The 23,010-nt window shown below is 43.2% G+C and overlaps 1 protein-coding gene across 6 annotated transcripts in view; it reads left to right on the top strand.

Annotated features, from left to right (window-relative positions):
* The window catches only part of BRAP (BRCA1 associated protein), a 41,070-nt gene that overhangs the window by 4,152 nt on the left and 13,908 nt on the right, over nucleotides 1-23,010 (top strand). Inside the window, exons 3-9 of one of the 6 annotated variants that reach the window (XM_021073840.2) lie at nucleotides 68-266; nucleotides 2,166-2,355; nucleotides 9,018-9,131; nucleotides 12,825-12,973; nucleotides 18,526-18,601; nucleotides 19,814-19,952; nucleotides 20,320-20,429. In XM_021073840.2, coding sequence (XP_020929499.1) covers nucleotides 68-266; nucleotides 2,166-2,355; nucleotides 9,018-9,131; nucleotides 12,825-12,973; nucleotides 18,526-18,601; nucleotides 19,814-19,952; nucleotides 20,320-20,429 — 977 coding nt within the window. Of the gene's footprint in view, nucleotides 1-67; nucleotides 2,356-3,228; nucleotides 3,347-9,017; nucleotides 9,132-12,824; nucleotides 12,974-18,525; nucleotides 18,602-19,813; nucleotides 19,953-20,319; nucleotides 20,430-23,010 lie in introns of those variants that run through there. The other 5 variants (XM_084996351.1, XM_084996349.1, XM_084996352.1 and 2 more) reach the window with 5 other exon arrangements.

The following is a 23,010-nucleotide window of genomic DNA, read 5'->3' as shown; positions in this document are numbered from 1 at the left end:
CATCTGCTAACCTCAGCCAGCACATTTCCTATCACTTTATAATCTGCTCATTTTTGGTTTGTGAAAGATGAGCTGGAAGCTACAGAGGAAGAAAGGAAGTCTTCAGAAGCATCCCCTACTGCACAGAGAAGTAAAGATCAAAGTAAAGAATGTGTAAACGGTGCTCCCGATTCTCCATCCAAACAGCTTCCAGACCAGATTTCCTTCTTCAGTGGAAACCCTTCAGTTGAAATAGTTCATGGTATTATGCATCTATATAAGACAAAGTAAGAAAACCCTCTTTTCTTTTGACCTTATCTTTTGCCATGGGGCAGAGGAAAATTTCTTGCCCTGAAGGGAAGTGGATGTTTTAAGTGTCAGAGGGATAGTACTTCCATATATTGTGTGTTAATTCTTAGATGTTTTATATTTGGTTAAATCTTGTTGATGGGGTCAAAGTTTATTATGAAAGATACATTTCTAGAGAAAATACCTAAGAAAATAATCCCTAAGAAGGTAGGCAGGCAGGCGTTTGAGAAATTGAAAGGAGGGAAGTTTTTTTTGTTGTTTTTTTTTTTTGTCTTTTTGTCTTTTTGCCTTTTCTAGGGCCACTCCCGCGCATATGGAGATTTCCAGGCTAGGGGTCTAATCAGAGCTGTAGCCGCCAGCCTACACCACAGCCACAGCAATGCGGGATCTGAGCCACGTCCGTGACCTACACCACAGCTCACAGCAACGCCGGATCCTTAACCTACTGAGCAAGGCCAGGGATCGAACCCACAACCTCATGGTTCCTAGTTGGATTCTTTTTTTTTTTTTTGTCTTTTTGCCATTTCTTGGGCCGCTCCCTCGGCATATGGGAGGTTCCCAGGCTAGGGGTCGAATCGGAGCTGTAACCACCAGCCTACACCAGAGCGACAGCAAAATGGGATCCAAGCTGCGTCGGTGACCTACACCACAGCTCACGGCAACGCCGGATCGTTAACCCACTGAGCAAGGGCAGGGATCGAACCCACAACCTCATGGTTCCTAGTTGGATTCTTTTTTTTTTTTTTGTCTTTTTGCCATTTCTTGGGCCGCTCCCTCGGCATATGGGAGGTTCCCAGGCTAGGGGTCGAATCGGAGCTGTAACCACCAGCCTACACCAGAGCGACAGCAAAATGGGATCCAAGCTGCGTCGGTGACCTACACCACAGCTCACGGCAACGCCGGATCGTTAACCCACTGAGCAAGGGCAGGGATCGAACCCGCAACCTCATGGTTCCTAGTCAGATTCGTTAACCACTGCGCCACGACGGGAACTCTGGAAGGAAGATTTAAAAAAAAAAAAAAAGAAAGAAAAATAGTAAATGATCCGTAACATCGTTATAGTTTCTTATTCTCACAAAGTCATTACTAAAGAAGCTGCCAAGAAGTCACTTAATGAGTTGCAATTTCACCTCCTCTTTTTACCTGTTTCTGTGGTCCAAACAAGGCTTGCTGGAGGCCAAAGGAAAGGAAGTGGTTTTCTAGATAGTCTATAAGCTGGGCCACCAGTTCCTTGAATAATTGGCAGCTGATCTCTTTAAAGACTGTCCTTGTCCTGACTTGTTTGCTAGGTCCCCACTGAAACAGAATACTCAGGTAGCCGTTTTGGATCACAGCTTTTAAAGTGAGTTGGCAGCATTTCAGAAGCAAATTTCAATGTGGGAGTTTTTCTCTCCCCTCTGTTCCAGATATTCCAACCCAGCAACACTTTCTGTAATCTTCAGAGTCGTCACCTCATGGTTCAGAATTCTCTATATTTAAAACTCTTTTCTCTTCTAGACCCTTTGAGAGAAGTCCATGGTTAGAGTTGTGCTTCTAAGTTATCTAATCATAGTCAATATTATTTAAGCTACAGAACACAAGCTGGAAATTTGCCTAATGGAGATTTATATCCATAAGAGCCTTTAACTGAAGGGTAAAAATATCAGTGGTGGGTATAATGTAGAACATATCAAAGCTTACCTTAAGCTGCTGGAGGTACGTTTAAGGGATTCTGCATTTTCCCATGTTGTATGTATTTTCAAGTAAAATAACAATCTGTTTATAAGGTTTTACACTTTTTTTTCCCAATATTCTTGGCCATAAAAGTTGTCTAATTAGTGTTGTTTGAACTAACTATACCTTGTCTATTCAAGACAGTCTAATTATTGTCTTATTAGTAAGATGACCTCCTTAAAAGAAGATGTGAGGCGCAGTGCCATGCTGTGTATTCTCACAGTCCCTGCTACAATGACCAGTCATGACCTTATGAAGTTTGTCGCCCCATTTAATGAAGTAATTGAACAAATGAAAATCATCAGAGACTCTACTCCAAATCAATATATGGTGCTGATAAAGTTTAGTGCACAGGTAAAAGTTAAGATATTAAAAATCTCTTTGCCACAGCAACTGTGTTTTTGAAACTGTGTACTAGCCCTGTGTGATTTACAGTGTTTTGCACGTGATGTCTTCTAGGCTATTGATATCTTTTGGAGTATTATTATAACTCTAGAAATATTTCTAAAGCGTCTTGATATATTCTAGAATATTGTTATAATTGTAGAAATATTTCTAATTCAGCAGACATGCAATTCTGATGTGTACCTGCTTTATATATAAATCTGATTGAGTATGAAATTTCAGGGGGGGGTTGTTTATCCAGTAGTAACTATAGTTAGAACTGTAGTTAGAACAGTAGTTCCCAACCTTTTTGAGGTTGATACTATATGACTACCTGGCATTGTAAAACTGTGCCCCTGCTTCTCTCTTTCTCTTTTTAGTAGGTGTTCTTTGGTGCATTTTAGAAAATCTTTTTTTAGTTTTGGTGACAAGAGGAGTTTTATGACATTCCTTGAATTATTAAAGATGCTTTAGGTCTAGTTAGGAATCACTGCAACAGAGAAACAGAAACACTAAAAGAATGATGAGAATTCTCGTTGTGGCTCAGCAGAAACGAATCTGACTAGTAACCATGAGGACACAGGTTCTAACCCTAGCCTCACTCTGTGGGTTAAGAATCGGGTGTTGGCATGAGCTGTGGTGTAGGTTGCACATGCAGCTTGGGTCCCATGTGGCTGTGGCTGTGGGATAGGCCAGCAGCTACAGCTCCAATTGGGTCCCCTAGCCTGGGAACCTCCATATGCCGCAGGTATGACCCCAAAAAGACACACACAAAAAAGACGATATTTTAAGCTTGTTAAAGTACTTAACTTTTTTTTTTTTTTTTTTTTCTTTTTAGGATTGCACCTGTGGCATCGTACCCAGGCTAGGGGTCCAGTCAGAGCTGTAGCTGCTGGCCACAGCCTACAGCCACAGCAACAAGGTTTCCAAGCTGCGTTTGCGACCTACACCACAGCTCACGGTAACGCCAGATCCTTAACCCACTGAGCCAGGGATTGAACTTGCATCCTCATGGATGCTAGTCAGATTTGTTAACCACTGAGCCACTACGAGAACTCCAGTACTTGCATATTTTAACAGAGGTTTTAATTTAGGAAGGTTTTGCCATCCAATCCATTTCTTGTTGGATTAAGCATCATTTTGCATGAATCTCAGTTCTAAAAATGATAGATACTCTCTTGGTTTTACATTTTCATTCTTAGAAGTATGCATGTTTCTATATGAATATAAAAATGATGTAATCTTTAGGTGTTACTCAGGTTATTAAAGGGCTGCTTTATCCATAGGTTTCATTCAGTTTGGTGTTACGTTTTGTTTTTTTGGCCATACCTATGACATTCAAAAGTTCCTAGGCCAGGCCTCAAACCCACGCCACAGCAGTGGCAATACCAGATCCTTAACCTGGTGAGCTACAAGGGAACTCCTGTTTTTATTTTTTATGTCCTGTTATATTTTGAACTTTCATTAGGTTTTGAAATGCATCTTCTTTCTCACCTCACTGATGAACAGCCTTCCTAAATTTGCCACAGATAAACACTTACAACTTATGGATGGATAAAGATATGGGTGTGCCTCTAGGCTCGTTTGCCATTGCCTCTGACCAGACACCAAGGCCCACTTATCATCTCCTCATTACAAAAATCCAGAGTTGACAGCAGTAGCAGCCATTCACTGGCCAAGGGGAAAGAATTTAGAGAATTGGATTATATTTGTACCCATTCAGTCGGTCACTGAAAAAGAACCCTTAATGTAGAATTCTGTGTACAAGAGGGTACACAGATGTTATTTTTAAATGCAACACACCTGGAGTTCCCGCTGTGGCACAGTGGGTTAACAGTCTGGCTTGTCTCCATGGAGGTGCAGGTTTGATCCTCAGCCCGGCCTAGTGGCCTAGGTTGCAGCTCTGACCTAGGAACTTCCACGGCCCTAGGAACTTCTGCATGCCATGGGGGTGGCTGAAAAAGAAAAAGAAAAAAGTTATTAAGCTTAACTAATCTATTTGAAGTTGTCCATCTGAAAAAAGATGTCACAGAAAGCATTAATGAGACAAAATAGAGAAATAAAATCAAACAGTTAAAAAAACAACAACAGCAAAGCATCACACCTTTGAAGGAGACATTTAAAACGTGCTTCACTGGTCCTGTAGGCTTAGCCTTACAAGTTGATATTGAGAACAGAGAAGAGCCCTTAACAGCTGCTTTCACTGACTGCTAAAGACCTTCCAAGGTCACTGAGGAGCTTTGCAAACAATGGGCAAGTGTTATGTTAAATCTTACATCTAATGATATTGATGATAACATGCAACCTTTATTGACTGCTTATTCTGTGCCACTCATTCTGCTGAGTGACTCTCATGAATTATGTCATATAATCCTCACTGCTGCCCTGTGCCACCAACTGTTGTTATCCTTGTTTTACATATGACGAAACTGACTGCAGAGAGAGGTTAGTGATTTGGCCAGGGTTATACAGCTAGAAATAAGTGACTAAACTGGAATTTTGGTCCTCACCTTTAATCCCTAGTGTGTAGTCCTCTTCCAGCAGGAGTGGGATGAAAGTATGGAGAAGGGAAGAGGTTCACTGTTTGCAAAAAATTGTGTAATGGCAATATTTTACCTAGAGCTTTTACTGAACAAGCAGGGGTGATCAGCAAGTAACACAAGGAAAATCCCAGAAACAGATTGGGAGCAAAATGTTTAAGAATGTATTAGACTTTTGGAATTCTTCTCATGGTTCAGTCGTTAGCAAATCCGACTAGGAACCATGAGGTTGTGGGTTCGATCCCTGGTCTTGCTCAGTGGGCTAAGGATCCAGCATTGCCCTAAGCTGTGGTGTAGGTCGCAGACGAGGCTCGGATCCCGCAATTGCTGTGGCTCTGGCCTAGGCTGGTGGCTGTAGCTCCGATTTGACCCCTAGCCTGGGAACTTCCATATGCCTCAAGTGCCGGCCCTAAAAAGTAGAAAAAAACAAAGCAAAACAAAAAAACCCCACAAACTTCCCTGTAGCACATGCCATTCTTTACAGTCTACATATAGGGCTATGGAAATTTTGTTACTGGATTTTTTTGTTTTTTGGTTTGTTTTTTGGGTTTTTTGTTTTGTTCTTTTATCTTTTATTTTGGGGCCACACCCATAGCATATGGAGATTCACAGGCTAGGGGTCCAATTGGAGCTGTAGCTGCTGGCCTACATGCAGCCACAGCCACAGCAACGCCAAATCCAAGCCACATCTGTGACCTACACCACAGCTTATGGCAACACTAGATCCTCAACCCACTGATTGAGGCCAGGGATCAAACCTGCATCTTCATGGATGCTAGTCAGATTCATTTACACTGCACCAAGACAGTAACTCTAATTTTGTTACTCTTAATGGATTTTCTTTGTACTTATACATTATTTCTCCACCTCTGTCCCTGTACCAAGTGCAGATTGCTTAAGTTGACAGGATACTCTGATACAGCTTTCTACTACACGCTCTAGGCATAGAACCCTTGACCTTGGTATTATGCATTGTATAGTTTTTCTGTAATGCTGAATTTTAGGGTCCGAGGCTTATCCTGTCAGGGATTTATTGCACCCTAATGAGAATAGACTCAATAGTCACCAACCCTTAAGGACTTACTAGATGCCAGGCCTGTACTAAGTGCTTTCATGCATTAGCTCTGAATCCTCTCAACTATGCCATGAGGTAGGTGTCATAAAACATAGATAAGCCACTTGCCCAAGGCTGCACAGCTAGTAAGTGTCAGAGTTAGGATTCAAACACAGGCAGCCTGACTCCATGGCCTGGGCAGGTAACTTTCTTTTTATTCCTTAAGGTTCTGTTGGCCTTAGCTTTCTTTATGCTGGAGGTGTTAGATGTGCCTGCAGAGTTGTTCTGTGACCTTTAGGAAAGAAACATAGTCTTCTAGTAAGGAATTTGTAATTCGGGGTACAGGAAGTCAGAAGAGGGTTGAATTTTGTAAATCTTTGGGGCAAAAGAGAACATAACCTGTCAATGGAGTTTGTTGGCTCATTTTCATTTGTACTCTTTCATTCATAGGCCTATGAGACCCCTCTTTTGAGAAGTAAAAGTATGGTCTCAGCACTAATTGATCACTGGGACAGTAAAGGGACTTGATCATAATAGATTTTTCTTTTTCTTTTTCTCCTGAGAAGAAAACAATAAAATCAAAAGACTGGGGGGAAAAAAAAAAAACAGGGTTTCTTTAAACCTGGGGTTCTATATCCAAAAAAAGAGTTTTCTGTGTTTTTTTGGCAGTTGGCTTTTGTGTTGTGCCTTTCAGTGGTGGGTTGAAATAAGAACCATGTGTATTTTGTTCCCTGCTCTTGTCCTGTTGCTAGCACAGTGCCTGGCATATGCTGGGTGCTCAGTAAATATGCCAGCAAGTGAAGCTACAGTTCTAAGACCAAGATTTTAAAGAAGAGAACAATGTGTTCAAACATATGCTTCTTTAATATAGCTAACTCCCCCCAAAAAGGAATGATGTATCTGGTGTTGTGTAGGTTTTGTCACGTTCCCAGTATCACAAACCTTGTCCCTTCCTCTGAGGAGGCTTTGTGGCTGAGGAGCACCTACAAAGCTGGAGGTCTTTGGAGGGGCCTCTGGTCCTCAGCTGTCACGTCTGCCACCACTCCTTTTCATGCAAGAGGCCATCAAGAGCTATCCCAGGGCCCTCATTTCCCTCGTGCGTGAGTCCAGTTGCTCACTGCTGCTTATTAATTGGAAAACACCTCAGGAAAAAGCTGTTGCTCTTGAAAAATGGGAGAAGCTATTTGGGGCTGCTGCTTCATAGTATTAAAGAGATTCATTATGCAAAAACTAGCTTTTAACATTTTAAAGCTCAAATGCACTGTACCTAATACACAGATTGTTTCCTTAAGGAAAGCCTCTCCCCACATCCCCATAACAAAATCCCAAAATCTGTGTTCAGAATTGATCAGATTGATCATCCTTCCTTAGTGGCTTAGCTTGCTTGATCATATTAAAGATAAACAGTCAAGAATCCACACTTGAATTATATTACGGGAGTGAAATTAAAAGCTGCTAAAAAACTTAAAGTGGCTGTGAGATTCAGAACCCTGTAAGGGTAGACAGCCAGAACTATTTTTGCGTGGTACAATGTGTATCTCTTCCTAGAGGTTCACTGTGTGGCATTTCCTTTTGCAGAGCATCCTTGCTCTCTTTAAGCAGCTTGTCTTTAGTGGTAGCGCCAAAGCACAGAGCTTGCTATGTTTGGGCTAATGCCTGTGTGGGAGTGAACTCTAGGCAAGCCTTGGCCTCTCAGCTGCCTCTAAAAATTGCTGAGCTTTAAAGACTGGAATTGTCTCTTTGTTACTTTCTACTAAGGCTAGACTAGAGGGTTTGGTTTACTTCTGTCCACATACACAGATGCGTATGCACCTCTGCAGCTTTTCCTGCAGGGGACTGTTTCCACAGATTTCATCTGTCTTCCACCCAAGGGGACAAGATGTTAGTATTTTATATTATTTTATTTATTTGGCTTTTTAGGGCTGCACCCACGGCATATGGAGATTCCTAGGCTAGGGGTCAAATCAGAGCTGTAGCCGCTGGCATCCTTAACCCACTGAGCAAGGCCAGGGATTGAACCTGCGTCTTCATGAATACTAGTCAGATTTGTTTCTGCTGAGCCACGACAAGAACTCAAGGACTGTTAGTGTTTTATTTTTTTTATTTATTTTATTTTGTCTTTTTGCCATTTCTTGGGCGGCTCCCATGGCATATGGAGGTTCCCAGGCTACGAGTTTAATCAGAGCCATAGCCGCTGGCCTACACCAGAACCACAGCAACACAGGATCCGAGCCATGTCTGCAACCTACACCACAGCTCACAGCAACGCCGGATCCTTAACCCACTGAGCAAGGCCAGGGATCAAACCCGCAACCTCATGGTTCCTAGTCGGCTTCGTTAACCACTGAGCCATGACAGGAACTCCAAGGACTGTTAGTGTTTTAAAGGCTGGTTCATCTTGAACCTCTTGACCTTGGCCAAGAGTTTTGCTTTTGGTATTACTTTTTCGCTTGTTTAAAACCTCTTGATGGGATCTTCATCTGACTCATGTATTGCTATTATTTGGTTTATTGAAAAGAAGGGATTGCCAGTTCTCTCCATTCCTGGTCCACTGGTCCTCTATTTTTCTCACATAGATGCTGACATTTGTTTAAAGGAGCTCTTCCATAACAATCATTGGTTATTATTTGGTTCCAAGCTTTGCAAAAATAAGCATTGACTTTCAGCTACTGTGGAAGTGCTGACTAGAGGCAAAAAAAAAAAAAAAAATGACATCAAGGGAAATGTTGACTACAGCTGGTTGAATACATATTAAAAGTGTAGTAGCTGTCAGTTTATTGCACTTTGGTAGCTTCTGTGTGTTCAAGTGAAACTGTCATGTATGAGGAAAAAATATAGAAATGTAGGCTGTTGACCTGCAGAGTTCATTAGCCTATGAACCTGCTGCTGTAGATATTACTTTTGGTGGTTGCTTTTTCTCTTGAGTACAAATTTTAAAGGTGATGAAGAGAATAATTGAAGCCATGCAACTTGAATATGAGGTATGTTTTCAGGATACCTCTCCTTAACTTTTTCCTTTTCCCCATTGGTGTACCTAGGCTGATGCAGATAGTTTTTATATGGCTTGTAACGGCCGCCAGTTCAACTCAATAGAAGATGATGTCTGCCAGTTGGTCTATGTGGAGAGGGCTGAAGTACTGAAATCTGAAGATGTAAGTGTGAATAATTCTTATATTTGATATAAATATACTGGAACAGTATAAATTTGAATGTTAATGATCTTTGGAAATGGTGGGGGGTGGGGATTATTTGTTTAAATGTACAGAATAGGTCAGTCCATAGTAACAGAAAGTAGATTAGTGGGGGAGAAAGAAGTGAGGATCGACTGCTAACAAGGATAAGGTTTCTTTTGGCGGTGGTAGTTGCACAACTTTGTAAATATGCTAAAAACCACTGAATTAGACACTTTAAAATGGCAGATTTTTCATTATGTGAATTTTACCCCAATTTTTAATAATTGTCCAACATATTCTTTTTAAAAAAGAGTATTATCAGAGTTCTGTTGTGGCACAGCAGGTTAAGTATCCAGCATTGTCACTGCACCAGCTGGGGTTGATGCTGTGGCTTGGGTTCAATCCCTGGCCCAGGTGTGGCCAAAAAAGAAAATTGAATTTGAATATGTTTCTATTCCAGATCAATGAAACATTGACTGTAGGCTAAAAGAAATGTTCTTGTTTTAAATATTAACCCTTGATTTTTGTCCTAATTCTTGATTCTGTTTTGTTTGTTTTTCTTTTTAGGGCTGCATCTGTGGCCCATGGAAGTTCCCAGGCTAGGGGTCGAATCGTAGGCCAGGGTGTGCTGGCCTGTGCCACAGCCACAGCAGTGTGGGATCCCAGCCTCATCTGCTCCCTACACCACAGCTCACAGCAATACCAGATCTTTAACCCACTGAGTAAGGCCAAGGATCAAACCCGAGTCCTCATGGATACTAGTCAGATTCTTATTTATTTATTTATTTATTTTTGTCTTTTGTCTTTTTTGTTGTTGTTGTTGTTGTTGCTATTTCTTGGGCTGCTCCCGCGGCATATGGAGGTTCCCAGGCTAGGGGTTGAATCGGAGCTGTAGCTGCCAGCCTACGCCAGAGCCACAGCAATGCGGGATCCGAGCCGCGTCTGCGACCTACACCACAGCTCACGGCAACGCCGGATCGTTAATCCACTGAGCAAGGGCAGGGATCGAACCTGCAACCTCATGGTTCCTAGTCGGATTCGTTAACCACTGCGCCACGACGGGAACTCCACTAGTCAGATTCTTAATCCACTGAGCTATGATGGGAACTCCTCTCTTTTTTTTGGCTTTTTGCCTTTTCTAGGGCTGCTCCTGCGGCATATGGAGGTTCCCAGGCTAGGGGTTGAATCAGAGTTGTAGTTGATGGCCTATGCTACAGCCACAGCAACACGGGATCCGAGCCGCGTCTTCGACCTACACTGCAGTGCATGGCAGCGCCGGATTCTTAACCCACTGCAAGGCCAGGGATCAAACCCACAACCTCATGGTTCCTAGTCGGATTCGTTAACCACTGCGCCATGACGGGAACTCCAGAAACTCCTCTTGATTCTGTTTTGATAACAATTTGTAATTGCTCTGATCTCCTACCCCCGTAGGAAGCTTTCCTATAATACGTGCTCACTTGAATCATTTTATAAAGTAGTAGATTCAGCACGTTACACTTTTTTTTGTTTTTAAGCTTTTTAAGACCGCACCTACAGCATATGGAGGTTCCCAGGCTAGGGGTCAATCGGAGCTGTAGCCACCAGCCTACACCACAGCCACAGCATCGTGAGATCCGAGCCATGTCTGCCACCTACACCACAGTTCACAGCAATGCTGGATCCTTAACCCACTGAGTGAGGCCAGGGATCAAACCCACAACCTCATGGTTCCTAGTTGGGTTTGTTTCTGCTGCGCCGTGATGGGAATTCCTTGTTACACTTTTAATATTCCCCTTTCTTTTCTTTTTTTTTTTTTGCTGCACCTAAGGCATCTGGAAGTTCCTGGATCAGGGGTTGAACCTATGCCACAGCAGTAACCCAAGCCACAGCAGTGACAACATAGGGTCCTTAACCTGCTACATCACAAGAGAACTCTTTTTTTTTTTTTAAACATTCTTTTTTTTCTTTTACTGCCATACCCCCAGGATATGGAAGTTGCTGGGCCAGGCATTGAATTTGAGCTACAGCTGCAACCTACGCCGCAACTGTGGCAACACCAAATCCTTTAACCCACTGCACCAGGCAGGGGATTGAACCTGCACCTTCGCAGCAACCTGAGCTGCTGCAGTTGGATTCTTAACCCACTGCACCATGGCAGGGACTCCATTCCTTTTCCTTTAAAGTAGACCTAGAGTTCCCGTTGTGGCTCAACAGTAACAAATCCAGCTAGTATCCATGAAGACTTGGGTTTGATCCCTGGCCTTGCTCAGTGGGTTAAGGATCTGGATTGCCATGAGCTGTGGTGTAGGTTGCAGATGCAGCCTGATTCCTGCATGGCTGTGGCATAGGCTCCTAGCTGCAGCTCTGATTAGACCCCTTGCCTGAGAAATTCCATATGCCATGCGTGCAGCCCTAAAAAAGCAAAAAAAAATGTATACGTAAAGGTTTTTTTAATTTGAATTCAGCTTGATGGGAATAAGTTCTGATTAAATTGTTCTGTCATTAGACTTAGTAAAATAAAAATGGGCAAATGATGAAACCTGTCTTCCCTTTGGCCAGGTGCTGTGCAAGATGTTGGTTTTAGAAATTTTCTAAATGAACACAGCTTCTTAAGAGATTTCCTATAAATGTGTGCTCTTCAGGGACTGTGGACTAATACGACTTTTCTCAGTGGTCCTTATTGGGATGCCGCCTCACTCTGCATCAATAGTCTTACCACTGGCAGGGCTTGAGTCAGACATTGTTGAGTTAGAGGTGCCTTTCTTGACCACCTAGACCATTATGCCCCTTATTTCACACCCTGTTATAGCTTCCTGTACTTTTCTTCCGTAGCACTTAAGACGGTTGGTGATTACACTTTTTAAAAAGGTTGAGCTGTGGCACAACAGGATTTACGGCATCTTGGGAGCACTGGGATGCAGATTCGATCCCCAGCCTGGCACAGTGGGTTAAAGATCCGGCATTGCCTCAGCTGCTGCTTAGGTTGAGACTGTGGCTCAGATCTGATCCCTGGCCCAGGAACTCCATATGCCACAGGGCAGCCAAAAAAGAAAAAATAAAATGTGGAATTTTGTCTCCACTAGATGCTAAGCTCTGTAAGGACAAGAACAGACTTTGTGTTTGGGGACTTATTGAACCTGTTTTTGCTCACCGTTGTTCCATACCTTGAACAGTGTCTGGCACACATAACAGGGACTTAGTAAGCATGTATTAAATGAATAAATAAATCAGTGTTCTTGATACAATTATCACTTAGCAGAAAGTGTTAAGTTTTAATTTGCGCTGTGGAAAAATCATTGAGATCCACTCCTATTCTCCTGCTTTTTTATCTTCCTTTATAGTCGTGGCCATGAACTAGGCATCTGGTAACTTTTAGATTCTTTGTTATGATTCTGTCAGCAGTCTCCCTTCCTGGAATGTCAGCTCCACCAGGACAGGATCTTTGTCTGCTTTGTTCACTAGGGTGTCCCGAGTGCCCAGCACAGTGCTGGGACTATAGGATATGCTAAATTAGTATTTGTTGCATGGATGAAAATCTTACCAATTTAGGTTATTTTCCACAGAGCAATAATACTGGGAACATCCTGCCAGGAATCAAAAAGTAACAGGAAAACTGTTACTTAAAAAAAAAGAAAAAAAGTTTGAACCCGTGGATGATGAGTGAGGCTTATTCAAGGTGTTTCCCTGTAGGGTGCCAGCCTCCCCGTGATGGACCTGACCGAGCTCCCCAAGTGCACGGTGTGTCTGGAGCGCATGGACGAGTCCGTGAATGGCATCCTCACCACCTTATGTAACCACAGCTTCCACAGCCAGTGTCTACAGCGCTGGGACGACACGACGTGAGTGCGGGAGCTCACCCCCCACCCTGTCAAAGTGCATTGTTATCCCTTCCTAGGATTAAGAACGGCCACCTCCCAAGATGAAACACTCCAAGTATTTGAATTTATAAGCCTGGGTAGCAGGATGATAAAGATGACACATAGAAGGGCCTTCCACATTGCTTCTTCACTTTCCTCAGCTCAGGTGGGAGTCAGCATTCCTAGACCAAGTCCTGTTGGTATGCTGATTCCAAATCCTTGTGGAATGTCCCAGAGCAGCACAAGTTGTTCTTTCAAGACCCAGAAAATGAGAAGGAAGAAAAGAAAAAGTAAAGCATGACTTCGAGGCTCATGTCAAAATGACTTCTAGGTCTAGGAGTTCCCATCGTGGCGCAGCGGAAATGAATCCGACTAGGAACCATAAGGTTGCGGGTTCAATCCCTGGCCTTGCTCAGTGGGTTAAGGATCCAGCATTGCCCTGAGCTGTGGTGTAGGTCGCAGACGCGGCTCGGATCTGGCGTTGCTGTGGCTCTGGCGCAGGCCGACAGCCGCAGCTCCGATTAGACCCCTTGCCTGGGAACCTCCATGTGCCTCAGGCACTGACCTTAAAAGACAGGAAAAAAAATGATGTCTGGGTTTAAAATCTTGTTTATCGCTTGCATTTCATGTCTACCATTTACTTTGGCTTTCTTACCAAAGATTGCTGGGCTACAGAAATCTCACATCTTGGGTTTATTGTGCTATTGATGACTCAGTGGCCAGTAGTAACACTAATAACTAAGTGTGAGACACACACACCATTGTGGTGTCCTGTTTCCGGACGCAGCAGAGGCTTTATTTGTCGGGTGGCATTATGTAGACAAAGAAATGAGGTATAACCTGTATGGTTTGTTTTGTTTTGTTTCATCAAAGGTTGCTGCTCCCTTTGCAAACTGTGTTGTGGGTCTTAGCTAGACCCTGGCCTCATGGATTTCTCAGTACAGAGGGGAAGGTGCAAAATCAAATAATCACACAAATAACTGAAGTCACAGACACCAAAAGTGTTACAAAGAAGCAGTGTTGTGACTAGAGAATAGGCCCTGACGCAGCCAGCACTGACTGGGAGGCAGTATCTCAGGGAAGATGCATGGGGATTAGCCACATGAAGGGTAGGACCCAGAGAGGGTGGTGTCGGGGAGGGGCATGCACAAAGGGAAAGATCACATCCCAAAGCCCAGGAGGGAGGAGAGGTGAAAGTCCATGGGAATCCTTCCCTGTTCTCCACCTCCTTGCGAGCAGAGACCTTGTCTGGCTGGTGACTGCTTTGCCCCTCACACTTAGCAAGACACATGGGATGCAGGGGGAACTATGTAAATATCTTTGAGCAAATTAATAAACCCTGGCTTTTCCATGGCTAATTAAACTGAAGGGGAATCTTGCCCCAGTTCTGTAGAGTCCTTGGTCACTTCTGGGGTATCATTTGGGGGTTCTTCAGGGAATTGTCCAGGTTTAAATTTGCCTTGAATAAAGCCAAGCTGAGATGTATGCATTCCATAAAGTTTTATTTGTATCTTGTATCCATCTGTTACAGCATTTAAGGTCAGGATGCTTCTTTGTTTTCCCGCCGCTCCAGATTTTTATTTTCTTTCAGTCAAAGTATTGATTTACAGTATCATGTTTCAGCCAGTACAGCACAGCGATTGTTATGCATATATATACTTTTTGAAAATCTTTTCCCTTATACAGTTCCCTGTGCTATACCACCATTCCAGCTTTATTTTCAGTACAAGTTAACAATTGTAGAACCAGGAGTTCCCATTGTGGCGCAGTGGTTAACGAATCCGACTAGGAACCATGAGGTTGCGGGTTCGGTCCCTGCCCTTGCTCAGGGGGTTAAGGATCCAGCGTTGCTGTGAGCTGTGGTGTAGGTTGCAGACGCAGCTCGGATCCCCCGTTGCTGTGGCCCTGGCGTAGGCCAGCAGCTACAGCTCGGATTAGACCCCTCGGCTGGGAAGCTCCATATGCCACAGGAGCGGCCCAAGAAATGGCAAAAAGACAAAAAAAAAAAAAAAAAAAAAAAAAAAAAATTGTAGAACCATAGCTGTTTCAAGTTGGAAGTTTCCTCAGAGACTATCTTGTCCAACCTCCTCATTTTACAGGAGAGGAAACTGAGGCTTAGAAGTGAAATTAGCGTGCTCAAAGTGTCAGAATAGTGAATGCTGGAACTGGGACCAGAATTCAGCCCACCTGGCAGCTGCCCTCAAAACCATACAGTGCCTTCAGCAGGGGGTTTTTGAGCCTTTGTATATGCACACTTCATTGCCAAGGTGGGGAGAGTCACTCGTCCTCCTTAGGGACATTGAGGCTGCTAAGGGAGAACCACATATCCGTATATACTTAGAGCTCAAGGTAGAGACTAGAGATGGAGGTGGCTCCCCCATGGGGGTGGCCTGGAAGGCCTGCTTACATAAGATAGTATTGGCACCAGGCCTCAAAGGGTGGTTTCTTGTCAGGGAAGGTCATTCTGACAGGATTTCTCCAAGTATCTCCTCAGGAAAATAAGATGACAATTCACAATTATTTTTGAAGGGGCAGCAGGAGGAATTTAATAAGCTGTTTTTTGCTTTTTTGCTTTTTAGGGCCACACTTGTGGCATATGGAAGTTCCGGAGGCTAGGGGTCAAATTCGAACAACAGCTGCTGGCCTACAGCACAGCCACAGCAATGCAGGATCCCAAACCCACTGAGCAAGTCCGGGGATCAAACCCACATCTTCATGGATAGTAGATGGATTTGTTTCCGCTCGCCACAACAAGAACTCCCAATTATTTTTTATAATCTTTTTTTTTTTTTTTTTTTTTTTTTTTTTTTTTGTCTTTTGTTGTTGTTGTTGTTGCTATTTCTTGGGCCGCTCCCGCAGCATATGGAGGTTCCCAGGCTAGGGGTTGAATCGGAGCTGTAGCCACCGGCCTATGCCAGAGCCACAGCAACGCGGGATCCGAGCCGCGCCGCGTCTGCAACCTACACCACAGCTCATGGCAACGCCAGATCGTTAACCCACTGAGCAAGGGCAGGGACCGAACCCACAACCTCATGGTTCCTAGTCGGATTCGTTAACCACTGCGCCACGACGGGAACTCCCCAATTATTTTTTAATATAGAGAGGAGATGGTATATCACAGAGTGCTAATAATATAGTACACATACGTTTACTTTTGTAATTTTTCCCCCTTTTGCCTTCTTATTCTCAGGATCATACATTTCTGAAAAATCATTCTGAAACAGTGTAGAAAATTAAATTTCAGAATTCCGCCACTACTACAGCCACCACAAAGACTGAAGGGATGACCCAGAGCTAGTTTCTCCCTTTGACAAGACTGCTTTCAGTATACTGTTGCCACTTCTGTTATTTCTTCAAGTTTTCCTGTCTTCTCTTTTGATACTGAAAAAAGAGACACAATAAATCCGTTAGCTTTCTCTTGGGAAACATAGTCCTTATCTGTGACAAGGACTTAGTGTTCTTCCTGCTTATTTCCTTTGCTTGGTTTTATTGGTTCACTGGGGTAATCAAGTGAAACAAATTATATTCTTTTTTGCAGGGAGGGGGGGCCTTTTTAGAGCCGAACCCACAGCATATGGAGGTTCCCAGGCTAAGGGTCAAATCAGAGCTATAGCTGCCAGGCCTACACCACAGCCATAGCAATGCTGGATCCAATCCTCATCCGGGACCTAGCACAGCTCAGGGCAACACCAGATCCTTAACCCACTGAGCAAGGCCAGGGATTGAACCTTCGTCCTCATGGATGCTAGTCCGCTGAGCCATGGGGACGCTAGTTATGTCTTGAGCATTCTTCCTTCTTAGTGCCCATTCATTTAGCCTCAAACATAACCCACTTTTCATTTTTGCCCATTGGACAAAAGTGTTCCTGCCTGGTATTTAGCGTTACTTTGTCTTGAATATAATAAACAAGAGTTAATGGTATTTTTTCAATTTCTTTTTTTCCAGTTTCATTGAGGTATAATTGACGGTCAAGAGTTATATATATTTAGGAGTTCCCATTGTGGCTCAGTGGAAATGAATTTGACTAGTATCCATGAAGACTCAGGTTGGATCCCTGGCCTTGCTCAGTGGGTTAAGGATCCAGCGTTGCCATGAGCTGTGGTATAGGTCGCAGATGTGGCTTGGATCTGGCATTGCTATGGCTGTGTTGTAGGCCAGCAGCTGTAGCTTCAATTGGACCCCTAGCCTGGGAACCTCCATATGCCACGGGCTCGGCCCTAAAAAGCAAAAAAAAAAAAACCAACACATGGTACAGGAGTTCCCTCAGCGGTTAACGAACCTGACTAGCATCCATGAGGATGAGGGTTCGATCCCTGGCTTTGTTCTGTGGGTTAAAGATCCAGTGTTGCCATGAGCTGTGGTGTAGGTCACAGATGCTGCTCGGATCCCAAGTTGCTGTAGCTGTAGTGTAGGCTGGCATCTGCAGCTCCAGTTCGACCCCAGCCCAGGAACTTCCACATGCCATGGGTTCTCCCTAAAAAGACCAAAGACAAAAAAGAGAAAAGAGCACAGTACAATATAATCAACTATAGTTAACATTGATGTACACCAGTTCTTTACAACTTACTCATCTTGCATAACTGAAAGTTTGTACCTCTTGACCAACCTCTCCATATTTTCTCCTTTTCTCAGTCCCTGGTAACCAACTTTCTTCTCTATATCTATATGAGTTTGACTTCTGTGCCATTTTTATTGGCTTTTTATAAATCCAAACTTTAGTATTCACGGAGCACTAGTATCTTCCTTCACTTGAAATCATTATATGATAAAATGTATGTGTTTCATGAGGTACATTACCATTTTGTTTTGCTTTTTTTAAATTAGTGAAATTTACTACAGATTTTAGTTCTAACTCTTAGGAGCAGCCTTGAGAGGACAGGATACATTTTGAATGATTTAAAACTTTGGGAAGGGAGTTCCCGTCATGGCGCAGTGGTTAACGAATCCGACTAGGAACCATGAGGTTGCGGGTTCGGTCCCTGCCCTTGCTTAGTGGGTTAATGATCCGGCGTTGCCGTGAGCTGTGGTGTAGGTTGCAGACGCGCCTCGGATCCCGAGTTGCTGTGGCTCTGGGGTAGGCCAGTGGCTACAGCTCCGATTCAACCCCTAGCCTGGGAACCTCTATATGCTGCGGGAGTGGCCCAAGAAATAGCAACAACAACAACAAAAAGACAAAAAAAAAAAAAAAAAAAAAAAAAAAAAACTTTGGGAAGTGAAGATAAGGTAGATTGAAAATATCTTAAGTCTCTAGTTATAACCTGTAAATATTGATTACCTAAACTGTGGACAGAAAAGTGGAAAACGAGGAAGATCAAAACTTCTCCCTTGTTCTCATTTATCAAGATTTTGTATATTTTTTTTTCATTTTGTTTAAGAATGGCTTGAAAGTGTTTGTCTTTTGAGTGATATTCTTAGTTATGAAGAACTGAAAGTATTAAATAAGAGGGAGGAATATAAAATTTAGTTTTTGACTTTTGGGTTCTATAACGGTTCTATATTTAATTTGTGTAATTTTTTGTTGTCATCCTTTATAGGTGCCCTGTTTGCCGATATTGTCAGACACCAGAGCCAGTAGAAGAAAACAAGTGTTTTGAGTGTGGTGTTCAGGAAGTAAGTAAAGGGCGGTTGAGAAGAATAATGAACACAGCTTTAATTGTCTGAGGTTTTTTTTCTGCCCTGTGTGGCTTAAATTCTTTCCAATTCTTTTCGAGACTGATTTTTTTTTTTTTCCTTTTTGTCCCAAGTCAGGCAAAAAAAAATCAATACACAAACTATTTTACTCCTAAGCAAAATACTTTATGCTTTCATTCTTTGGCCTTTGAAAAGGCCTAGACTTCTGTTGATAAATTGTAATTATTTTTTTCTTGCTGTTTGCATAGAGTTCCATAGAGATCAAAGCGAAGAAATAATTGATCCATAAAAGCATCCTTGCTTATTGGGTTTTAAACATATTAATTCAGGAGTTCCCATCATCACTAAGTGGTTAAGGAATCTGACTGGCATCCATGAGGACACAGGTCTGATCCCTGGCCTCACTCAGTTGGTTAAGGATCCGGCGTTGCTGTGAGCTGTGCTGTAGGTTGCAGATGCAGTTTGGATCCTGCGATGCTGTGAAACTTCCATATGCTGCACCTGCAGCCCTAAAAAAAAAAAAAAAAAAAGAAACATTAATTCAGAGCTCCTTAGAGAAACAACCAAAAATCTTGGGAGTTCCTATTGTGGCTCAGCAGGTTAAGAATCTGGCTGAGGAGTTCCCATCATGGCTCAGTGGTTAATGAATCTGACTAGGAACCATGAGGTTGCGGGTTCGATCCCTGGCCTTGCTCAGTGGGTTAAGGATCCGGCGATGCCGTAAGCTGTGGTGTAGGTCGCAGATTCAGCGTGGATCCTGTATTGCTGTGGCTCTGGCGTAGGTTGGTGGCTACAGCTCCAATTTGACCCCTAGCCTGGGAACCTCCATATGCTGAGGGAGTGGCCCTAGAAAAGGCAAAAAGACAAAAAAAAAAAAAAAAAGAATCTGGCTGGTATCCATAGGATGCAGGTTTGATCCCTGGCCTCCCCCAATGGATTAAGGATCTGGTGATATCGTGGCATCATAAGTGGCAGAGGCAGCTCACATCCGGCATTATTATGACTGTGGCGTAGGCTGCCAGCTGCACCTCTGATTCAACCCCTAGCCTGGAAACTTCCTTATGCCACAGGTTCGGCACTTAAAAAGAAAAAATTCTGAATCTTACCTTGTGTCAGTCCCGTTTCCACCCTAAGTGGACCAGGCCATGTGTTTTTATGTAACTAATTAAAATCTTTCCTCCTCCTTGGCAGAACCTTTGGATTTGTTTAATATGTGGGCACATAGGATGTGGACGATACGTAAGCCGACATGCTTATAAGCACTTTGAGGAGACCCAGCACACATATGCCATGCAGCTCACCAACCATCGAGTCTGGGACTATGCCGGAGGTGAACACCACTCTCATTTTCTAACTTGGATTCATTGTGTATGAAATCGTCTCTGTCAGAACCTCTCCACTTTCTCTCTCAGCTTGAAATCTCATAACAGCTCTGGCAAAGTCCAGTTCTCACGGTGCCCCATAGGGCACTGTCCCCTCTTAAGAGCCTGCATTGCACAGGTTATAAAGAGAATAAACATACACTCTCACCCCTCACTCTTTTTAAAATTCAAATGATTTAACCCATTTTTAAAGAAATATTATAGCAAGGCATTTAACTTGGATCTATAAAAACCAAAATGTTGTCACAGTTAAAGGCATATGGCGACCCTTTCATCTGAAGAAACAGGCCTTGGTTGACGCTTTCTTTCCTTTAGATAATTATGTCCATCGACTCGTTGCAAGTAAAACAGATGGAAAAATAGTACAGTATGAATGTGAGGGTGACACTTGCCAGGAGGAGAAAATAGATGCCTTACAGTTAGAGGTAAGATCCTAGGAATTACTAAATACCTATGTCTACTGCTTTTTACTATTCTTTTTTTTTTTTTTTTTTTTTTTTTTGGTCTTTTTCAGGCCACGCCTGCAGCATATAGAGGTTCCCAGACTAGGGGTCAGACTGGAACTGTAGCCAATGGCCTACACCATAGCCACCGCAATGCCAGATCCAAGCCACATCTGTGACCCTCACCACAGCTCATGGCAATGCCAGATCCTTAACACACTGAGTGAGGCCAGGGATTGAACCTGCATCCTCTTAGATGCTAGTCAGGTTCGTTTCCGCTGACCCACGATGGAAACTCTGCTTTTTACTATTCTAACTTGAAAGGTTATTTGGGTTTTTTAAATTTTGCTGTTTACCCTGCATGTCAACTTTTTTTAAGTTCTATATTACTGTGAAGGATTATTTAAATATTTTTATTGTGGTTTTTTTTTCAAAGTCTTAATTACACTCAGCCTTATTTTCATGTCATGTTCCTAGTTGTCTCAAGTTCAGTATTAGGGTTGTCCTCTGTAGCTGTGATAAAAATAAAAGTTAAGGAGTTCCCGTCGTGGCACAGTGGTTAATGAATCCAGCTAGAAACCATGAGGTTGCGGGTTTGATCCCTGGCCTTGCTCAGTGGGTTAAGGATCCAGCGTTGCCCTGAGTTGCGGTGTAGGTCGAAGACTCAGCTTGGATCCCGAGTTGCTGTGGCTCTGACGTAGGCCAGTGGCTACAGCTGTGATTAGACCCCTAGCCTGGGAATCTCATATGCCAATGGGAGTGGCCCTAAAAAAGGCCCCAAAAGACCAAAAAAAAAGTTAAAATTCTTCCAATTATTATCGTGGTGGCAGTTGGAAATTGAGCAAACTTAGGTTGAGGAAACCCCAGTAGCATCTTTCCATGCATGAAAAGTCTTTTTGCATATATTGGGCTGGCATTTATGAATTAGACACATATAAATAAAGCCATTTGGGAATATTCATATAATCAAAGAAGCAATGGAATTAGCACAGTTTGATTTTTCTTCATAGCAGTATATCCCAGCTACTGTAAAGTTGATGTGTTAATTTTATGTTAAGGAAAGAAAAGTTTCACATGAGTCCATTTTATATAAATTTCAAAATGATTTTTTGTTGTCTTTTGTCTTTTTAGTGCCACATCTGCGGCATATGGAGGTTCCCAGGCTAGGGGTTGAATCAGAGCTATAGCTGCTGGCCTGCACCTACAGCCACAACAACGCCATGTCCGAGCCACATCTACAACCTACACCGAAGCTCACCACAACGCTGGATCCTTAACTTACTGAACAGGCCAGGGATCGAACTTATGTCCTCATGGATATTAGTCAAATTCATTTCCGCTGAGCCATGACAGGAACTCCCATAATGATTGTTTTATTTTATTTATTTTATTTATTTTTTTTGTCTTTTTAGGGCCGCACCTGGGGCACATGGAAGTTCCCAGGCTAGGGGTCAAATCGGAGCTGTAGCTGCTGGCCTACACCACAGCCACAGCAACACCAGATCTGAGCCAAGTCTGTGACTTACACCACAGCTCACAGCAATGCGGCATCCTTAACCCACTGAGGCCAGGTATCGAACCTGGGTCCTCATGGATACTAGTCAGATTCATTTCCCCTGAGCCATGACGGGAACTCCCAAAATGATTATTTTAAAAACAAATACCTTAGGAGTTCCCGTTGTGACTCAGTGGTTAAGGAATCCGACTAGGAACCATGAGGTTTCGGGTTCGATCCCTGGCCTTGCTCAGTGGGTCAGCGTTCTGGAGTTGCCATGAGCTGTTGTGTAGGTCGCAGATGGGGCTCGAACCCCATGTTGCTGTGGCTATGGTGTAGGCCGGCAGCTACAGCTCCAATTAGACCCCTAGCCTGGGAACCTCCACATGCCGTGAAAGCAGCCCTAGAAAAGGCAAAAAGACCAAAAAAAAAAAAACCCAAAAAAACAAATACCTTAACCTTGGGAGGAAATGGACATTTGAAAATTTGCTCAATCTAGGTCAGTGGATGGTCTAAAATGGGACTGATGTTACCATTAATAATTGTATTGATGTGGAAAAAGTTCAAATTTTTAATGTTACATTTTTAGTAACACTTCCAAATTAACTGTGTTTATTCAGTGAATTTTTACTGAGATTGCTGTTTGTCAGCCATTTTTCTATGTGCTGTGAACTCAGCATTGAGCAGGCTCCCTGCCCTCGTGGAGCATGTATTATAGTGACACACACACGTTCCCCCAATCCCTTTCGCTGTTGCTCTTCAAATCTCTTCTCTGGCCAGCAAACATATTTAGATCTCTTCCAGTCTCTTAGAATGGTCTTTCCAACATGCAGATGTGATCTTGCTTCTCCTTGGCTCACATTTCACCACATAATAACCCAGAGCCTTCCACAGGCCCTATCTTTCCATACCACACACCCCAGGCTCATGTGTCTTCACTTCCAAGAGATGCTGAACATCCACCACTCACACATCATGGTACTCCTCTGGAGTCTATCTCCTCCTCCTGTCTGTCAGGAGTCCTCTCAAATCTCACCTTCTCTCAGAAGTCCTGCCAAATCCTACTTC

Source organism: Sus scrofa, chromosome 14, assembly GCF_054392235.1.
Source record: "Sus scrofa isolate SSC_HxYL_T2T_F1_AM1 chromosome 14, Sscrofa_HxYL_maternal_Yorkshire_Landrace_v2.0, whole genome shotgun sequence".
Taxonomy (NCBI): domain Eukaryota; kingdom Metazoa; phylum Chordata; class Mammalia; order Artiodactyla; family Suidae; genus Sus; species Sus scrofa.
The sequence above is the reverse complement of the archived record's forward strand: the minus strand, read 5'-3'. Positions and strand labels throughout refer to the sequence as shown.